This window comes from Carcharodon carcharias, chromosome 3 (genome assembly GCF_017639515.1).
Source record: "Carcharodon carcharias isolate sCarCar2 chromosome 3, sCarCar2.pri, whole genome shotgun sequence".
NCBI lineage: Eukaryota > Metazoa > Chordata > Chondrichthyes > Lamniformes > Lamnidae > Carcharodon > Carcharodon carcharias.
In genome coordinates, this window is record NC_054469.1 from 125,717,862 (window position 1) to 125,738,368 (window position 20,507).

Here is a 20,507-nt window from a genome sequence, read left to right on the forward strand (position 1 = left end):
TCAAAAGAGCGGCCAGATTTTAGAAATCAGCAAGGAATGACAAAAAATAAGGAGGGAGAAATTAGGGTATAAAAGTAGCCTGGCTAGAAACATAAAAAACAGATAGTAATAGTTTCCCTTAAGTATTTGAAAAGGAAAAAAACAACTAAATTGAGTGTTGATTTCTAAGAGGATGCGACTGAAGAATTAATAATGGGAAACAAGGAAATTGCCCTAAGTGTTGAACAGGTATTTTGTGTCTGTCTTCACTGTAGAAGACACAAAAAATATCTCAAAAGTACTTGGAAATCAGGAGGCAAAATGGAGGGAGAGAGAAATTTAAAACAATCGCAATCACTAGGGAAAAGATGCTGAGAAAACTATCAGAACTAAAGGTTGACAGTCCACTGATATCTTTCATCCTACAGTCTTAAAAGAAGTGACTACAGAGATAGTAGAATGCATTGATGGTGGTATTTCAAAATTCTCTCAATTCTGAAAAGGTCCCGGTGTATGGAAAATCACAAATGAAACACCTCAATTCAAGAAAGGAGGGAGACAGAAAGCAGGAAACTGTAGGCTAGTTGCCTAACATCTATTATAGGGAAAATGCTGGAATCCATTATTAAGGATTTAATAGCACAACATTTAGAAAATCATAATACAATCAGGCAGAATCAACATAGTTTTGTGAAAGGGAAATCATGTTTGACTACTTTATTAGAATTATTTGAGGAACTAATGAGCAATGTAAAGGGAACCTGCAAATGTGGTGTACTTGGATTTCCAAGAGGTGCCACATCAAAGGTAACTGCACAAAATAAGAGCTCATGGTGTAATGGGTAACATATTAGTTGGATAGAGGATTGTTTGGCTAATAGCAAGCAGAGAGTAAGGATGAATGAGTCATTTTTCAGGTTGGCAAGCTGTAACTGGCAGAATGACACAGGAATCAGTACTGGGGCCTCAACTATTTACAACCTAGATCAATGACTTGAATGAAGGGGCTGAAGGTATGGAAGCAAAATTTGATGACACAGATATGTAGGACAGCAAATTGTCAAGAGGACATAGAGAGTCTACAAAGGGATTTAGACAGGTTAAGTGAGTGACCAAAAATTTGGCAGATGGAGTGTAATGTGGAAAAATGTGAACTTGTCCATTATGGCAGGAAGAATAGAAAAGCGGCATATTATTTAGATGGAGAGACTGCAGAGCTCTACAGTACAAAGGGATCTGGGTGCATGAATCACAATAAGTTGGTATGCAGATGCAGCAATTGATTAGGAAGGCAAATGGAACATTGGCATTTATTGCAAGGGAAATAGAATGTAAAAGTTAGAAAGTGCTGCTACAATTGTACAGGGTGTTGGTGAGGCCACAACTGGGGTAACGTGTGCAGTTTTGGTCTCCTTATCTAACAAAGTATATAATTCCTTTCAATGCAGTTCAGAGAAGGTTCACCCGACTAACTCCTGGGATGAAGGGGTTATCTTATGCAGAAAGGTTGAGCAGATTAAGCCTATAGTCATTGGAGTTTAGAAGAATGAGAGGTGACCTTATTGAAACATATAAGATCCTGAGGGGACTTGACAGGGTGGATGCCATTTAAAATGGTCTCCCATTTAAGATTGAGTTAAGTGAAAAATTTTCTCTCAGAGGGTCACTAGTTGAATGAATTATCTTCCCCAAGAGCAGTGGAAGCTGGGTTATTGAACATGTTCAAGGCTGACTTAGACAGGTTTTTGATTAGAAAGGGAATCAAGGGTTATTGTGGCAGACAGGAAAGTGGAGTTGAGGTCACAATCTGAACAGCCATGATTTTATCAAATGGGGGAGCAAGCTCGAAGGGCCAATTGGCCTACTTCTGCCCCTAATTCTTGTGTTCTTCTATATTCACTTACATTATTTTATTTTGGTGGTGTTGGTTGCGGGATAAATGGTGGCCAGGATACCAGGAGAACTGAAAGCACAGATTTCTTTTTCACATCCACCTGAATAGACAGATGGAGCTTCAGTTTAGTGCCTCATCTGAAAGACAGTAAATCTGCCAATACAGCACCAAACTGAAGTGTCAGACTGCATTATGTCGTGACTCTACATAACAACTATTAATGCTGCTATCACGTGTGCAAGATTCTTGATTTGGGATTTCTAGGATATGATGGTATGTTTGAAAGAGAGACTTATAGCTTTTTCTTTTTTTTAAGATAATCAGAATTAGGGATTGCAATGCTGGGGCAATGGAAACACTTTCCACTTCAGCACACAATCTCTCCTTGAGGTGCTTGCAAGTCAGACTAAAGAACTATCAGACCCAACTTCAGAATAGTACCCACTATTGTACCAGTTTAGCAGTTTTCCTATTTCCTACACCATCTGCTCTTAGGCCTCCATGAGTGGAATTGCCAGTTGGTACCACTTAAAGCTGCAGGATCATTTACAATAGGAGCTGGATTAAGACTCATTTCAGTTACGATCCATACAACCAACAGACAAGTCTTTCAGCTTTCATTTGAATTAGATGTGAACCCAAATTTCAGAGGTGGAAAGATCAGTGTATAACCCAATGTGCCATCTATCTTCCTTAGACATTCACGCGTTAGGTGCCGTATCATTTCTCTGAGAATGTCTCAATGTGCTTCACATTGAATACTTTTAAAGCCTAACTATTGTAATGAAGGCAAATGCAGCAACCAATATATGCACAGTGAGATCCAACAAACAGCAATGAAATTATGAACCAACTACTCATTTTTTCGTGGGGTTGACAGCTCAAGTCATAAAAGGCACTGCAAGTGACTGTGATATCATAGTGCATTTCCTTTCCTTGTCCTCTTTGACCTGTCTGCAGCATTTGTACAATTGTACACACAGCTACTTGCATTAGAGGTAGCTCAGGGAAGGCCCAATCAGTTGATTCCTGGAAAGATGGGATTGTCTCAAGAGGAAAGGTTGAGCAGGTTGGGCCCGTACTCATTCGAGTTTAGAAGAATAAAAGGTGATCTTATTGAAATATAAGATTCTGGGAGGTTTTGACAGGATAGATGCTGAGAGGATGTTTCCTCTCAGGGGAGGACCTACAGCAAAAGGGCATAGTTTCAAAATAAGGGGCCTCCCATTTAAAATGGACATGAGGAGCAATTTCTCCTTTCAGATGGTCGTTGATCTTTGAAATTCTCTTCCATATTGATCAGTGGAGGCTGAGCCATTGAATATATTCAAGGCTGAGTTTGGTTACAAGAGAGCAAAAAGTTATGAGTGGACAGTGGGGAGGTGGGGGTGGGTGGGTGGGGGGGGGGGGGGGGTGGGGAGTGCGGTGGTGAGCTGGGTGGTGGTGAAGACAGGGAAGTGGTTTTATGGCCATGATCAGATCAGCCATGATCTTACTGAATGGTGGTGTAGGCTCAAAGTGTGAAACGTCCTACTCCTGTTCTTATTTCTAATGTTATGTTCTTACCACCTTCCTCCAATATCACTCCTATATTGTTAACTTCAGTGGGACTACTCTCATCTGGTTTCACTTTTAGCTATTAAACACGGCAGAGTCCTTTAGCGATCAATTTTCAGTCCTTGCTCTTTCTCATCTAAATGCTGTCCCTTGGTAACATCATTCAAAGATGCAGAGCCAACTCCCACATGTTTCCTGATGACAGTAAGCTCCAGTAATCCTCCTTCTCTCAATGATTCCACTGGCTCTGTGTTGTCAGGCTGATTGCCTCAAATGCCTGGATGTGTCATAAGTTTTTCTAGTTAAACATTGGGAAGATTAAAACCATCATCTTCAGCCCCACAACAGATTCCTTTTCCTTGCCACTAATTCCATCCTCCTCCCTGGCCACTGGTTCAGATTGAACTAGACTATTCACAATATCAGCTTCCTACTCAATCCTGAACTGAGTTTCTGAACCCGTATCCTCTTTATCAGCAAGGCTGCAAACTTTCACCATTGTATCACCTGTCTCCACCTCTTCAGCCAAACTGTTGCTGAAACTCTCATCCATGTCTTTGTCATATCACACCTCGATTTATCCTATTATTCTACTCTCAGCCTCCCATTTTCCACAGTCGCTAAACAAAACTACATCCAAAGTTCTGCTGGCTTTATCCTATCCCACACACCCAATGGTCATTGCTGATCCACTTTGGCTCCTGGTTTTCCAACACCTCCAATTTAAAAATCTTATGGCCAAGTTGAAGTGGTCTTTCCCCTTCTATCTCAGTAACCTTCCCTAGCCCTACAATGCCCGTCAGAGCTCTCAAACAGCATTGTGCACATTGTGCTTTCCTTTGCCTCACCACTGATGTCACAGTCTGGAATTCTCTACCTGAAGCTCTCCACCTTTTTCCTTCCCTCTTTTAAGATCCTACTTAAATCCAATCTCTTTGTTAAACCACCCCTGACAAAAGTTTGGTCAATGAGGGGAACTAGCAGTCAGGCCTCAGTTTATTGTCTCTGAAGGACAGCAGCCCCAATGTCTCTGCTGAGGCTAGTGTCAGGCTAGATTATGAGCTTAAAGTCCTGAGTGGGATTTGAATCCTCAACCTTCTGACTCAGTCATGATTCTGATTTCAGTATGCACATGAACACCAATATTATACACATATAAACCTCTGCACTACCATGTTTAACTTTACTAAGCTAAGAATAGAGATAACCTGAGCTAGAAGTCATAAAAAAATGTTCACTGAACCAAATTATGCCGTCTAATCATATACCCATTAAAGTTATGAAAATCCTCATTTCTAGACAAGCACTTCAATTCTAATACCTCAGATCCTAAGGTATTCTATCAATTCTTTTGAGTAATGTAATTGTGCTAAGGCTGTCAAAGCAAATCTCCAGTGTCAAGTACTGGATGAATAAATCTTTCTTGCGACTACATAATCCATGAAATGAACCTCAGAAGAACAATTAAAGATCTGAAGACATGACACTGAGGAGTTGCTGTTCTACATTAGCATGCAATCTCAGATTAATTACATTTTGTACATGATGCATATGATATTCCAATGCCATATTTTACTATTAGATAGAAAGCTTTTATTTTATTGTTCAGAACACTTTCCCTTTTATAGCACAGCCCTACATTGGCTGCATTTTAAAATGTTACAGTCACAGTATCCTATTCTGCAGTTAAATGTTTCCCTTTCAAATTAAGGATGGTAAATTAAAATTATTCTTTAGCATCATTAAGAATGTAATGTTAGTTTAGAAAACGCTGTGAAATAAAGAGGAATTATCAAGATGGCACAGTATGTAGGGCACTGGCATCTAGATGCGTGTTCAATCTTCCAGGTTGCCAAGTTCTTGACCTGAGCCATGCCACTGTGAACAGGAATTGGGTGGAGCCCAGCTGTTTCTGTGGAAAGCAACAAGGAATATCATCACCAAAATAGTTGTGTGCACGTCTTAGTGAATGATTCTAAGCAGCATTGGTGAAAGTTTAGAAGTGGCTTGCCTATTCACCTGGTTACCTGCAGTTCGTGTGTGTGCTATAGAAATTGGGAGTAACAATTAACAGTGAAACTTCAGGTAGACATTACAATACACCCCAGTAAATTAAGTGTTGTCAGGTTTACTTTTTTTCCTTCACCCCTCACCCACAATGATTCAACTAATTGAGACAATGAGCATGTCAGCAATATAGAGTTAAATGACTCCACATTCAATCCCATTTCTGCAGAGTTAGCTGATTTCACTGAGACAGCTCAGAACACTGTTACAACTTGTTATTGCACCCATGGGGCTAGGGGACAAAAATCAGCCAGGGTTCCTCACTGTTTGATATTCAGTGACCCTAATGGAAATGGGCTCTTATGGATGCGGTGAGAGGACAAGGTCAGGCTCAGCTGTGATGCCCCATACAGTTGAATAGCCTGTCAATTTTTAATTCTCACATAAATATGGACACTTTGTATACTGCAAAGAATTAATATCCGCTACAGATGAGATGAGAGAAAATGAACAGTAAAGGAATATAGCATTGCTTGATATTATCGAAAGTGAGAAATTTGTAGAAAATCATGAGTATGAAGTATATATTTGCAATAATTAAAGAATATTTAGGGCTTTTTCCAGCAGTGTTATAGTGTGGGAGGGAATAAAAGACTCAACTCTCGGAAAATCTGTCAACCCAGCAAATAAAGATGCAGAAGAGGAAGAAGAGCCATACGGACTCCAAACTTTAACTGTTTCTCTCTCCACAGATGCTGACAGACCTGCTGAGTTTTTCCAGCATTTTTCGTTCTTATTTCAAATAAAGGTGCAAGATCTCTCTCTCGTTCCTCCACAAAAACCCCATTTAACTATCTAAATATTTGAAAGTTACCCTCTGCAAGCTCATACATTGTGGTAAAAAGTACAAAACAAAACAACCACCTTAAGCTTCAAGGTCTGCAGGTTACTAGGCAACAGGGCACGCAGCCAACAAGATTGAATCTGTACATTTCCTATGTCACAATAGAAGGTTTGGAAACAAGTCTGATTCTCACACCAACAATCATCGGACCCAAGTGGTCAGGACAAATACTCTAATTTCTAATAATTAATACTTGTATTTAGAGTATTAAAATAATAATTACAGCTAACATGATCTCACATGAAAAATAAAATACAGAAGAGGTTTGTAGTCAGAAAAACATAGACACTATAATTGATTCTTAAACACAGCCTGTTTGTCTCAACTGAGGGAAGTATTATTTTTAACTGTGTATTAAGTTCAAATTAATAGCAGAGTCTGAATTCAAGTGCCTAACCTCTGACTGGTACACAGAGATATTTATGCAGAGAAGTTCACTTACCACAGGTAACTTAGCAACAGGAAATTAAGCCCCAAGTAGGGTTAATTTACTAAGGACGCCAAGGCCTCATTGTGGTGTAATTCAGTAGCACTGTAATCTCATACATTTGTCACGCAAATTCCCAACCCCAGTGGCGTGGCTACTTGTACACTAATTAATGCTCACCAGGCGATAGATACAACATTAAATGAATGCACCTCAATGACCCATTGAAATTTGATGATAAATAGCAGCTTTGTAACTTGGCAGCATGCAGGTTTAACAAGAAAATTATCAAATCGCTACATTAAAAAAAATCTCTGATGGCCTTTGTGGGAAATGGATGCTTGTTCTTTTGGTTATGGAAGAAATCAAATGTTAATTGGAGATTTAATAAACAGCAAGTTCTTAGTTTCTCCTCTCAATCTTGCAGTACGCTAAACTAACTTTGATTTTCATGAGTAATGAGCAAGTGCGCCCATTATTTCTCCTGGACTCAATTCTGTTTTCACTTGGTAACTAGAACAGTAAATAATATGCATTAAAAGAACTCAAACTGGCTGCATGCCCTTTCGTGCACCAGATGTTGTTTGGGAAAAATGATGGACACACTATAAAACAATGACATAAGTTTTGCGTCACTGCAAGACAGGAATAAACATTGCACTGTAAATATCACCAGCCTGACTCGCTTGCAGTTGATTAGTTCCATGACTGTTTCTCCCCAAAGCTGTTACTGGGCTGGATCCAGTAATCGTGATTCTGATATAGGGCTTAAATACAACAGTTAGCACTCAATAAAGTCAATTATCAGCAACATAAGTTGTGGAGTTTTTACCCGATTAGCCAAAGAGTACAAATTTTTCTAAGCTTGCAAGCAATGAGAAGTTCTTTCAAAACAATACTCATTTCCAAAGAAATGACTTCAAAATAAAGCTCTGCAGCACTTTCGGTGTCACAAATGATTTTAAAGTGTTTACCTGAGCTGTGATAACGTGGTGTTCTCAGCTGCTACTCTGTGTTGTGATATTTTGTGTGGTATTATTTAGCAGAGACTGTCTGCTTTCTCTACCAGGAAAGAAAATTCAAAGGGGCACTTCCCAAGACACTTTCCCAGTTGCTGATATTTTGGATCAACACTAGCAGATGCGAGAGGGCAGCAGGTCCTCTTCCTTTCTGTTGCCAAGTTCAGTGCACCATACCTAAAAGAGATAGGCTGATCTTCCAGTGCAAGCTGCTCCAAGACTGGCCCAGTGCTTAGCCCTTGTCCCTCCCCACAACTCGCACAACCTATACAGTAAAAGCCATAGAGACAAATATAATCAGTGTGAAGAAAAAGCCAACGTTGACTTTTGGCAACTCCCCAAAATTTCCACATTTTCCCCTTTTCCTTAAGGTCATTCTTGCTGGGGCCACAGCTCCCTAGCTATCATCAACTCTCTAGCTGGGGCTCCAGGATGTTCATTCTTCATATCTGACAGTTCATTATTTGACCATGGATGATATCAGAACCAAGCCCAATACTATCTATATCTGTTGTCCACACATGTAATTTTCAGTATATGTGACTGGATAGTGACAAGGCAGAGGCCCTGACTGTTTTCCACCTTTTGGCCAAGGAGGCTGATGCTAATTGGGGCACCCCTCACTCTTCTGTTCCAGCTTGAGATGAACAAACTCCGAGCAGCTCAGGATGTTGCTGGTCTGTAAAACTCAGTACCACACAGGTGAGCACTAGGGCATCAGGGAAGCTGGGATTTGGCTTTACTAAAGAGTCCAAAATCTAATCTAAATGGTGGGTGTAAAATCTTCTCACTGTTGACTTTTGGGATTTGGGTGGAATGAAATAAAATGATGATTTAAACTTAGTTTCTGATGGGCTCAATGTTACAGTACAAATCTTTCCAAAATATTACAGATTGCTAGTATCAGCTGGTATGCTCTGCCGATCAGTCACCCAAAAGTTAACATTGACCCCACATTGGTGTATACCTCTGCAGACTATAGGGTTTACATTAGGCACAACAAAAATGTCTTCAAATGTTGTAAATCTGCAATAAAGACAAAATACTGGAATTATACAGTAAGCCCATCAGCATCTGAAAACAGAAAATCTTTCACCAAGTTTCCTTTTTCAATCCTGATGAAGATAAACTACCCAGAACATTAACCTATATTTTCTCTTTTCAGATGCTGATGTACTTATGTATATTTCCATCTTTTTCTATTTTGATTTTAGTGTGTGTCATAACATCTAAAATGTATCTGCAACATTTCCTTAGTTTGGTTTTTCTAATGCGATCATATGAAAGGAGGAATTTCTATATGTTCCTCTATTGTAATACCAGACAAGGTGGAGAATGTGGTGGGACGCTTTTGCTCTGTGCTGATATTGGTGCCAAAACTGAAAGAAGTTCAAGCACTGACATATAACAAGTCTGAACTTGATACACAGAAAATTCCCACATCACACCTTCATAAAAAAGCGGGAATAAAAATGTACATCAAAAAGACCCCAGGAGAAACATCATAGGCCGGGATCATCTGGTCCCACTGAAATTCAATGGCCTTTTGGCTGGGCTGCCAAATCTCCTGCGGTGGGCCCCGCTATGAACAGGCCATTAAGTCCTGGCAAGAGCATCAGCACAACAAAAATAGCCCATTCCTTACACTATGATGAATTAAATGGGACTGAGCCGTTGTTAGATCTCATTTGAGTATTATTCTCACTTTGGGATACTATCTTCTGTAGGATGTACTTTCATGCACTGATAACTCACCAGGATGATATCAGTGATAGAACTTGGCTAAAATGAGAGACTGTGTGAACTTAGGATAATGTCACAAGACAAGGGGGTTAAAGGGTGCTGTAAATAGTGAAAGAAACTGATAAGCTAGATAGTTTATGTTCCTTCTATTCAGGAAATCCAGAACAAGAGGGTATAATCTTAAAATGAGAACTAAGCCAGTTTGAAGTGAATGCAAGGAAATATTTTTGCATTTTTGAGAATAAGAAATGCACGGCTCTGGTATGCCATAGATGCTTTATCAATTAAGGAGTTTAAAAGAGAGAGCTATGACGGATAATAAAAAAGCGTAGCTGGCTCAGTGTCTTAAATGACCTATGTCTGTTTCTAAAACAAAATCAAGGACTAAGCCTAGCACCAATGTCCAAGAATTAAGTTTGATTTTACTGTCCAGAAATATAGCAAGCCAAATATAGTGAACAACAAAGCTTAAATAGGTGGACATTAAGTCTTCTGGTACGAGTAATCTGGACTTGATAAAGATTTACATTCAAGGTTGTTCGATTTATTTTACATTCCGTGTGCACAGTGGTGATATATCCGCAGTTAAAGGGGAAAAATTAACACAAGAACTATGTGGAAACATATTGGAACAATTATATTGCAGCATTGTCTCCAGGTGATTCAAGTCTCTAACGTAATACAAAGATGGGATGCATGTGCCCCTAGAGGTAGAGAACATCACATCTACTGATGCGAGTCATCATTTTACTTTAGTTCTCAGATCATTCTGAGGGATAGCAATGTAATCCTAATATCGTTGGCTTGTACAATGTTTTCCTGGCATCAGTAAAAGCCAATAGTCAAACTGATAATCATAAATATGGCTGAAAAACACTGGGCGTTATTTAATGTAGGCGACGGGTGTCTCACCCACCGGCTAGAGAGTTGGCAAGAGCCCCACGTCACCTCTTTTTGGGAAGGCCTGGCAAATTAAGTGTCAATCAGGCACTTAACGGGACTGCAGCAGGCTTTTTCCGGAATCAACGATCCCAGGGGTAGAAGTCCCACCTGCCGAGAGCTGCCAGAAAATCAGAGGCTGACAGCTCTTCATTGCTCAATAGTGCTACCAGACAGGTAGTGGTTGCTGCCAGTAATGCACCCATCTGAGGCTGAGGATCATCAATGGACCCAGAGATAGGTGAGTGATGGCAGTGTGGCGGTGGGGGGGTCGCAGGGGAGGCATGGAGGGTATTCAGCAACAATGGGACTCTCAGTAGCTCTCAGTGGTTCCCTCCTCCCACCCCTAAATTCCCGATGCCGAGTCCTTCGATCAGGCACTGTGTGCCTTTGAATGAGGGACCCCCCCACCACCCCCCCCAGGAGTCCACACATAACCCCATCAAGGTTTGCTTTTCAGGTTTGCTGCATGGTGAATCCCCTGACCACTGCTGAACAAATACCACCAGCGACAGGATGAGGCCCTTAAGTGGGGGCTAATTACCCACAAGGGCCTCAATTGGTGGCGAGGCGGGAATGTCATCCACCTGCCTTTCTGCCACAGACTTAATCGGGCTAGTGGCAGCAAGGCAGTGGGGTCCTCACCTGACACCCTCCTGCCTGAATAAATGATCCCACATCACCATACTCACTGCGGGGATGACATTACCTTCTGCCTTGTGTGTATATGCATATGTGCAATTCTTCCCACTAGCCTCCAAATCCAGGTCATAGCGTTAACAGAATAGATTAAAACCTAGGTTACCGGGTCATATTGTGTCTAGTGGAATATTAAAGTTACTTTATTAAGTGTCAGCTTAGCTCAGTTGGCTTACCTCCTGAGTCAGAAGGTTGTGGGTGCAAGCACCTCTGATGGACTTGAGTATATAAGCTAGGTTCACTTTTCACTATAGTGCTGAATCATTGAAGCTTCTTTGTTTAAGATAAAATATCAAATGAAGGTCCCTGCTCAAATGGACTTCAAAAGGTCCAGTGACACTATACTAAGGAAAGCAAGGAGCTGTGCTATTGTCACGGTCAACAATTTTCCTCAATTAACATCACTGAAATAGATTATCTCAGTACAGAAATCACTGTAAAGTTTTTTTTTATTTCCAAGTAGGATGGTGAGTGGCTTCAAGGGGAACTTTCAGGTGGTGGTGTTCCCATATATCTGCTGCCCTTGTCCTTCTAGATGATAGTGGTCGTGGGTTTGGAAGGTGCTGTTTAAGGAGGCTTGGTGAGTTTCTGCAGTGCATCTTGTAGATGGTACACCCTGCTACCACCATGCATTGTTGGTGGAGTAAGTGAATGTTTGTGGGTTGGCTGCCAACCAAGTGGGTTGCTTTGTCCTGGATGGTGTCAAGCTTCTTGAATGTTGTTGGAGCAGCCCTCATCCAGGCAAACAGAAAGTATTCCATCACACTTGTTATCATCTCCAGCTGAGGTTACCACTGGGCAAGCCTGATCCCAAAGTGAAACCCAGCTTGATAGATCCTAACTTTTATTTGTTTGTTTAGATATGTGGAGAGGGGCCACTGACCAGAGTCACCGGAGACAGCTAATGAAGTTTTAACAAAAGCATAAAACATTTATTAAACAAGAAAAGATGAACTACATTACAATACTCCTTCACCCACAAACATACCTTTACAGATATATACAGATTTGTAAGGGTAACACAAGTTACAAAAGCTATCTTGTACTCTAATGTTCACAGTAAGTACAGTCCATGTAAACCAATAGGCAACCTGTGGTCAGACAGACCACACTCTGAAACCAACTGACAGTTGCCGCCCCAGGCGGATACTATGGATCTCTCATCACCTCCCCCCAGGCGCTTATTACACAGTGAACCAGCCAGTCTCACTGAACGCCGTCTTTCACATGAGAGTTTGCAATCTCTACTTTCCAAGAACTCGTCTTGGAATTTTCTCCCAAACCAACGCTTTCTCTCAGACGCCTTCGGCAAATGTTCACCTCCAGGGTTTTGAACTCTCCTTCTGATGTTCCTCTCCCTTGGGTCACCACATGTATTCAAGTTTTCCTCCAAGCATTCTCTCTCATTGACTCAGCTGTCAACAGTACACCACTGCTTCACATGCCCATAGCAAAGAGATACAGACCTTCAGTTGCATCTTTGGACCTTCTGACTTTTCACAAGCCTATATCACTTTAAGCATGAAGGCTTCCTCTCTGCTCCTTAGATTCGCTTCCATAATTCCACAATACAGGACCTTTTCCAGGTTCCTGTCCTTCCTTTGACTAGAAAGTCTTTTTGGGACTTTCTCCCCTGCATTTTGGGGACTTGCTTCTTCAGCTTGGGACTTGCTATCTGTCCCTTTTGCTCCAATCTCTGGCAGCTACTTTCAACCAACTTTAGCTTGACCCAAGGTTGTATTGAGGCCAGGAGCTGAGTGATGTTGGCAGAATTCAAAATTAGCATTAGTGAGCAGGTTATTGAGAAGCAAGTGCCGCTTGATAGCACTGCTGATGACTCCTTCCATCACTTTACTGATGATCGAGAGTAGACTGAAGGGGCAGTAATTGGCCTGGTTAGATTTGTACTGCTTTTTTGTGTACAGGACATAGCTGGATAATTTTCCACAATACCAGGTAGATGCCAGTGTTGTAGTTGTATTGGAACAGCTTGGCTTGGGGTGCAGCAAGTTCAGGAGCACAAGTCTTCAGTACTAATGCCGGAATATTATCAGGGCCCACAGCTTTTGCAGTATCCTATGCCTTTAGCCATTTCTTGATATCACATGGAGTGAATAGAATTAGCTGAAGGCTGGCATGTGTGTCGCTGGGAAGCTCAGAAAGAGGCCAAGATGGTTCATCCGCTCAACACTTCTGGCTGAAGATGGTTGCAAATGCTTCAGTCTTATCTTTTGCACTGAGGTTCTGGGCTCCCCCATCATTGAAGATGGGGATATTTGTGGAGCCTTCTCCTCCACTGAGTTGTTTAATTGCCCAACATCATTCATAACTGAATGTGCAGGACTGCAGAGCTTAGATCTGATCTGTTGGTTGTGGGATTGCTTAGCCCTGTCTATCACTTGCTGCTTATGCTGTTTGGCACGCAAGTAATCCTGTATTGTAGCTTCATAGGTTGATACCTCATTTTTTGGTGTACTTGGTGCTACTCCTGGCACGCCCTCCTGCATTCTTGGTTGAACCAGGATCAATTCCCTAGCTTGGTGGTAATGGTAGAGTGGGGGATATGCCAGGCCATGAGGTTACAGATTATGGTTGAGTACATTCTGCTGCTGCTGATTACCCACAGTACCTCATGGTTGCCCAGTCTTGAGTTGCTAGATCTGTTCAAAATCTCACGTTTAACACGGTGGTAGTGCCGCACAACACAATGGAGGGTATCCTCAATATGAACATGGGACTTTGTCTCCACAAGGACTGTGCGGTGGTCACTCCTACCCATACTGTCATGGACAGATGCATGCAGGTTGGTGAGGATGAGGTCAAGTATGTTTTCCCCTCTTGTGGGTTTGCTCACCACTTGCCACAGACCCAGTCTAGCAGCTATGTCCTTTGGAACTCAGCCAGCTTAATCTGTAGTGGTACAACCGAGCCACTCTCGGTGATGAGCATTGAAGTCTCCCACCCAAAGTACATTCTGTGCCTTTGCCACCCTCAATGATTCCTCCTAGTGATTTTCAACATGGAGGAACACTGATTCATCAGTTAAGGTTGTTGTAGGGCGGTAGGAGGGCGGGGGATGAGGGGGGGGGGGGGATGATGGTCCATGGTAATTAGCAGGAGATTTCCTTGCCCATGTTTGATCTGATGCCATGAGACTTCCTGGGGTCCAGAGTCAATGTTGAGGACTCCGATCGCAACTCCCTCCTGACTGTACCACTGTGCCGCCACCTCTGCTGCGTCTGTCCTGCCGGTGGGACAGGACATACCCAGGGATGGTGATAGTGGTACTGGGGACTTTATCTGTAAGGTATGATATTGTGAGTATGACTCTGTCAGGCTGTTGCTTGACTAGTCTGTGGGACAGCTCTGCTAATTTTGGCACTAGCCCCCAAATGTTAGTAAGGAGGGCTTTGCAGGGTTGACAGCCTGAGTTTGCTGTTGTCATTTCCGGTGCCTAGGTAATTGCCAGGTAGTCCATCCGGTTTCATTTCTTTGAGACTTTTTAGTGGTTTGATACAACTGAGTGGCTTGCAAGGGAGCTGTTTCTTTTGGGTTCTTCCCGCTGCCAGTGGATTGCCATTGAGTACAGGTTGTCTATGAAGGATGGACTCCCCCACAGGCTGCCGGGGTTTACCTGGCCATTTGCCCACATGGCCTGGCCCCCGCCCACTGCTGGTTGACCTTTCCCATTTCAGACTTAATTGAGGGGTAATCAGCAAGGCAATGGAAACTCCATTCGGCACCTTCCCACCCCCATTATAACCCCCATCCCCCCACTGCCTCGGAGGGATCATTAAATTCTGCACAATATTGAAATGGCTCGTCCACATAAGCTTATGGTCCAGATATTGATGGTGAAGGGTTTAGGCTTATGATGGCACTGAAGTGTGGACAGGGTCTTGAGCTGCTTCTTGTTGAAGATGGTCATTGTCTGGTCCTGAATATTGTACAAGGAATACCTCCCAATTGTCAAGCCAGGCTTAGCTGCTGTCCAGTTATTGCTGTAGTCTGGCGTGGGCCGTTCCAATATCAAAGCAATTACGAATAGAGCTGAGCACTGTAAAACTGTCTGTGCACAGCCTCAGTATTGATCTTTAATTGTCAGTCTTGGCTAAGTGTGATAGCACTCTTGCTTCTGTGTTAGAAGACCGTAGGTTCAATCCGAGGTTCAGAATTCAATGCAGTGCCGCATTGTCTTAGTTACAGTCTTTTGGGTGAAACATTGAACTGAGGCCTTGTCTGTCTCTCGGGTGGAAATAGCAATATTCAAAGCAGAGCAAGGGTTCCCCCAGGGTTCTGGGCAACATTTTTCTCTCAGCAAACACCAGCAAACACAAAGCATCTCATTGCTGTTTGTGGTACCTTGCTGTGCACTAGTTGGTTGCCATATTTACCTACATTACTAAAGTAACTACACTTAAAAAAAAATACTGAACTGGTTATGAATTACTTTGAGACCCCTTGAAGTAATGACAGGTGATATATAGAGGTAAATTCTTTCTTCTTTCTTTATGAAAAAAGGAAGGTAGTCGATGGAACAACTGGACCAAGGACATCATTCCTGCAGTAGTGTCCTGGGGATGCAATTGTTGACCTACAATAAGCACAACCAATGACCATTACTGTGACCCCTATGACCTTAGCTTTGCCATACTAACCCAGAGGGCAGTTTATCTCACCTCCTCTCTGACATTCATGTTATGGCAGGTGGATGGTAAATGCCAAGCTGCCCAAATCCCAGAGGGAAACTTGAAGCAGCTGCCACAACTATTTGCAATTTGTACTCATTTTGAGATGCGGGCTTGAATTCAGTAAAAGAAGGCCACCAAGTCTTATAGTTTTCTTACAAAGCTAAATTAAACCTTTATTAATAGGAGAAATTATTTTAAGCGAATACATTGATCTACAAATTACAACTATGATAACTTCTAAATCCCCTAAATAATCTAAACTCCAGTTACACATCCATTAAGACACACAGATTTTAAAAGACCCAGGCAAAATAACACACAATACCCCAAACTGTCAAATTCAAAAAGGGTCTTTCTCAGCTTCAGTTCCTTGCAGACAACAGCTTGAAGCTTAGCTGCTGCAGGTTTTTCACACTTGTGTTAGATCTTAGAATGTCTTTCTTGCACACAGCCTTCTCTCCTTTATACATATTTTCTACTTTGAATGCAAGTTCCTATTGCTTCACTATGTCCTTGGACTTTATCTCTCTAATAATAAAATCCATCAAAATACCAATTTTATCAGTAACCTTTGGGAAAAATAAACACAGTGTTTCTTAACTTCTCCTGGCCGGGTGTAACATTTCACCCCCTCTTTTGAATTCAAGCTAGTCTTGTTTATTTAAAAATGCAAATGTTCCCTTTACACCTATGTTTACCTACTTAACATTTCAAATCTAGCTTATCTTCTGTTACACCAAAGCCTTCAGACCAGCTGCCTTTAATTCAGTAAACACACACACTATAACTCTACTTTACAATAAATTCCAATAACGTTATGAAAATTATATCTTCCTGACATTCAGACCTTGCCTCCTCTTCTGAATAAAGGCTGTGGTGAAACGAATAACCAAGATGCTCTCACAGAACCTGAACTGAGCATCAGCTAGTGGGTTAAAATTGTGTGTCACTTAATGGCATGATTGAATACTTCTACAACACTTTAGTGTTGATTGGGAGCCAGAAGTTGGCTGGGCTAGGTTTGGCCTGCTTTTTTGTAAACAGGGCACATCTGGGCAATTGTCCATATTATCACAATTTAATTGTTGCACTGAAAAAAATTGGATAAGGAGTTGTCTGGGATATTGGCATATATCAAAACCACTGTTGTATTCAGTGTATTTGCCATTTCGTAATGTTATGTGGAAAGAATTAAATTGGTTGGATTTTAGTAGAGAATTTGGAAGAATGTTGAGTTAAGATTTTGCAATTTTGGCTCAAGATGCTTTCAAACCTTTAAGAGCTCTGTCTCTTGAACACACATGCCAGGATTCGCATGGTTAGGATGAGGATGTTCCTTGCATCTTCCCTCTTCTGTAAGCTAAGCTGCTGGCTACCCACCACCATTCTCAACTGCATGGGCATGATTTTTCAGTCGGCGTATGGAGGTGGGCCCAGCACGATGACGTGTATAATGATGTGTGATGACGTTGGGCGTGCATCCCAACGTCATCACACTGTCTCGCAATGTTTCATTCGGCGGGTGCGTGCCGGAGTAGGCTGCATGCTCACCGATATGTAAACGGCCTAGTAAGGCCATTAAGGAACTGATTAAGGTGATTGTGAATGCTGCCCGTCCAACCTTAAGGTTGGCGGGCAGGCGAAAAAACCAAGCGGCCTTCGCATTTTTTCGGAAACGTCATCCATGAGCAGAATGAAGTTTCCTAAAGCTTTTATTAAATAAATAACATATTTTTAATAAATATAAAAATATGTCCCATCTCACGTGACACAGTCACATGAAGGGAAATGTTTAAATACATATTTAAACCTTTTATTCATTATTTACAATAGCGTTGCAATCACCCTGAGGCACAGAGACTGAAGTGCTCTTTTGTGCACATGCATGAAAGATGCTGGCCCCGACTCCCTCTCCTACCCCCCGCCCACACAGGTAGCGCTGAGCGCTACGGCTCACGTCTTACGCTGGGCGGGCCTTAATTGGCCCGCCCGCATAAAATGGCGGCACGGAGCCGATCACGGGCGACTATAGGCTCTGCGACTGCCCCCACCCACTCCGGCCAAGCCCGCCCATCGCATGAAAAATTCAGGCCCATGTGTAGCGCTGAAGAGTTTTGCCCTGATCTCTTATTTGTATGACTAGAGAGTGCTGTCTACAGCCTGCTATATTTGAAGTTTAGATGCATTTTTGTAGTCAAACATTATTTCCTCCCTGCTATGATAACTTGTATGAAAGAAAACTCTGTCACATCAGGTAATGTGTTGTCAGATCACTGTTTGTTTTACACAGTGGGTTGCTGCTATTGTTATTTTTCTGTTGCATTTAGGACTTTATGTACCTTGGTTGAAACTTCAATCTTTGGAACATTACTTTGTACTTGTCTCTATCACAATCAGGTATAATGTACTGAAATTTCTGACTTAAGTAATTTTAAAAGTAGAGGTAATCAATTTGAAACAATTTGAAACCCCTGCAGGAGGCAAAGAAGGTGGCAAGACAGTCTGAAAATTAGGACCAATACTGGACACCTCCCCACCTCTACGGGAAGTTCTGGCCGGGAATACCCATGGTCAACCCTCCTACCCCACCTCCAATTGAGACTCTTAAGCGGACAATTAATGACCACTTAAGGGCCTCATCCCACCTCCACAGCAGTTTTTGCAGCTGCAGGTGGGCCTACCGGCATGCGGCCTGCATAACTAGTTAAACTGTGCAGGCTGCATATCAGCTGGAAGCGGTTGGAGTGGGTGGGGGGTGAGGGGGTGCAGTTTCTCAATCTGCACTAATCTATGCATGATTGAGGGCATTGGCATGGGGCAGAGGGTGGTAGCTGACAGCCACCACCCTGCCCTTGCTGCCGACACCCGTGGCTCCCCCTCTCCCAACCACTCACACCCCATAAGAAGCCCTCCCAACAGCACTTATACTTTTCCTGGGTTGCTCAGTGATCCTGGGACTCCGGGTGGTGCTGGTCTGGCAGCAGCCTCAGTCTCCTCCATGGTGCTGCTGAGTGCAACAGCTGCCAACCTCCGATTGGCTGGCAGCTCTGTCGGGCAGGACGTCGCATCCAGGGGTCCCTCAGTCAGGAGGAAGGCCTGCTGCTGTCCTCCTAACTGCCTGATGGGCAGAAGATAGGGCAGCCTTCCTAGTAAGGGTCCGCACAGTTGTTTTGCTGCTTTTTCAGGCAGTGCGTGAGACTCCTCATTTAAAATGGAAGATTCTGTCCATTAACCTCATTTCTCTCTCCACAGATGCTGCTGACATGTTGAATGTTTCCAGCATTTTCTGTTTTTATTGTAACTATGCTTGGGTTTATCTGTTAATATCTGAAGCACATTAAATTACATTATCATTCCACAACCTTACAATATTTCATTATTTTCAATTTAATGAGACTACAGCATCATATTAACAGCGGTTAAAATTAGCACTTTTTTGAAATAAGCACTAATAGCAAGTTGCAATCGTGTTCTGCAATTGATACCAAATAGATCTGAAATACATGAAGCTTGTCCATCCACTATTTTAAAATTGTTGAAATAAGTAGGGTTAACACATTTGTTACTAGCATCACATAACTCAATTTCAACCAACACACAGATCACCGCAGAACTAAACTGTTAAATGATGGTAAATTCATTTCTAAACCATAATAAGAAAATTATATTAATTATATGACTTTATAGAATACAATGGTGCAATCAGGTTTTTCAGTATATTCCTATTCAAAATAAGACAACTTAGGAAGAAGGCTTAAATAGAAATAAAACACCATGCATGCTGGAGATCTAAATAAAACAGAAGGTGATGGAAAAACTCAGCAGGTCTGGCAACATCTGTGGAGGGGCAACTGCCCTAGTTCTGAAGGAGAGTCACATCGGACTCAAAACATTAACTCTGTTTCTCTCTCCATGGTTGCTTTATTCTGTTTTTTTAAAAAAATTCTGCTTTTATTTAAGAAGCAAGCTTCCCTGTTGGGATGCTCACTGTACTTGCTGCGAATAGTTAATAGCTGTGAAAAGATGGAGCTGCAATACTTACAGTGATTTGACACCATACACAGTGAAGGCCTGTAAGACCCTGATAACACTTGATGGTTTTATGGCACTTATCACATTTCTTTGGACAGTTTCCTTCTACCCAGAAGTGATGCATGACCTGTGGGAGACATGTGCATCATTTGTTTAGAAAATACATCAAGTCTGGAACTTAAAGCCAATGCAATTCTCACAGTGAAAGATAAGTCAGAGGTCAGCTTACAGTTGCATTCTTTTTTGACTTGACATAGGTGTTGATGCAGGAGGGAGGGGCTCTGGACACACACCGCTCATGAACTGTATACTTGCAGACTGCAGAATTAAAGACACAGGTCAGTAAACCAACTTTACCTTTCTATCCAAGACAAAATCAGCAAAAGCACAAGGTTTTTAAATCAGGACTTTTGGTAGCTTATCTTGCAAGATAAAAAGCAGATTATGATCAAAATACACACAAAAACCTTCAACACCTGAAAAGAGGAAATACCAGGTGTAGACCCTTCATCAGCTAAATTCAAAAAGGATCCATAAGCAAAAGACTACGATCTTACTTTCTTATTATTGATGACTCAAGTTAGGAGCAGGCCAATCAATTTCTCAAGCCTGTTCT

The 20,507-nt window shown here is 42.0% G+C and overlaps 1 protein-coding gene across 3 annotated transcripts in view; it reads right to left on the reverse strand.

The window, feature by feature from the left end:
• dgkb (diacylglycerol kinase, beta) overlaps positions 1–20,507 on the reverse strand; it is a 975,484-nt gene that overhangs the window by 646,977 nt on the left and 308,000 nt on the right. For all 3 annotated transcript variants that reach the window (XM_041184471.1, XM_041184469.1, XM_041184470.1), the window contains 2 exons: positions 20,121–20,209; positions 19,902–20,018 (listed from right to left, as the gene is read on the reverse strand). In XM_041184471.1, the coding sequence (XP_041040405.1) occupies positions 19,902–20,018; positions 20,121–20,209 (206 nt within the window). The remainder of the gene's footprint in view (positions 1–19,901; positions 20,019–20,120; positions 20,210–20,507) is intronic.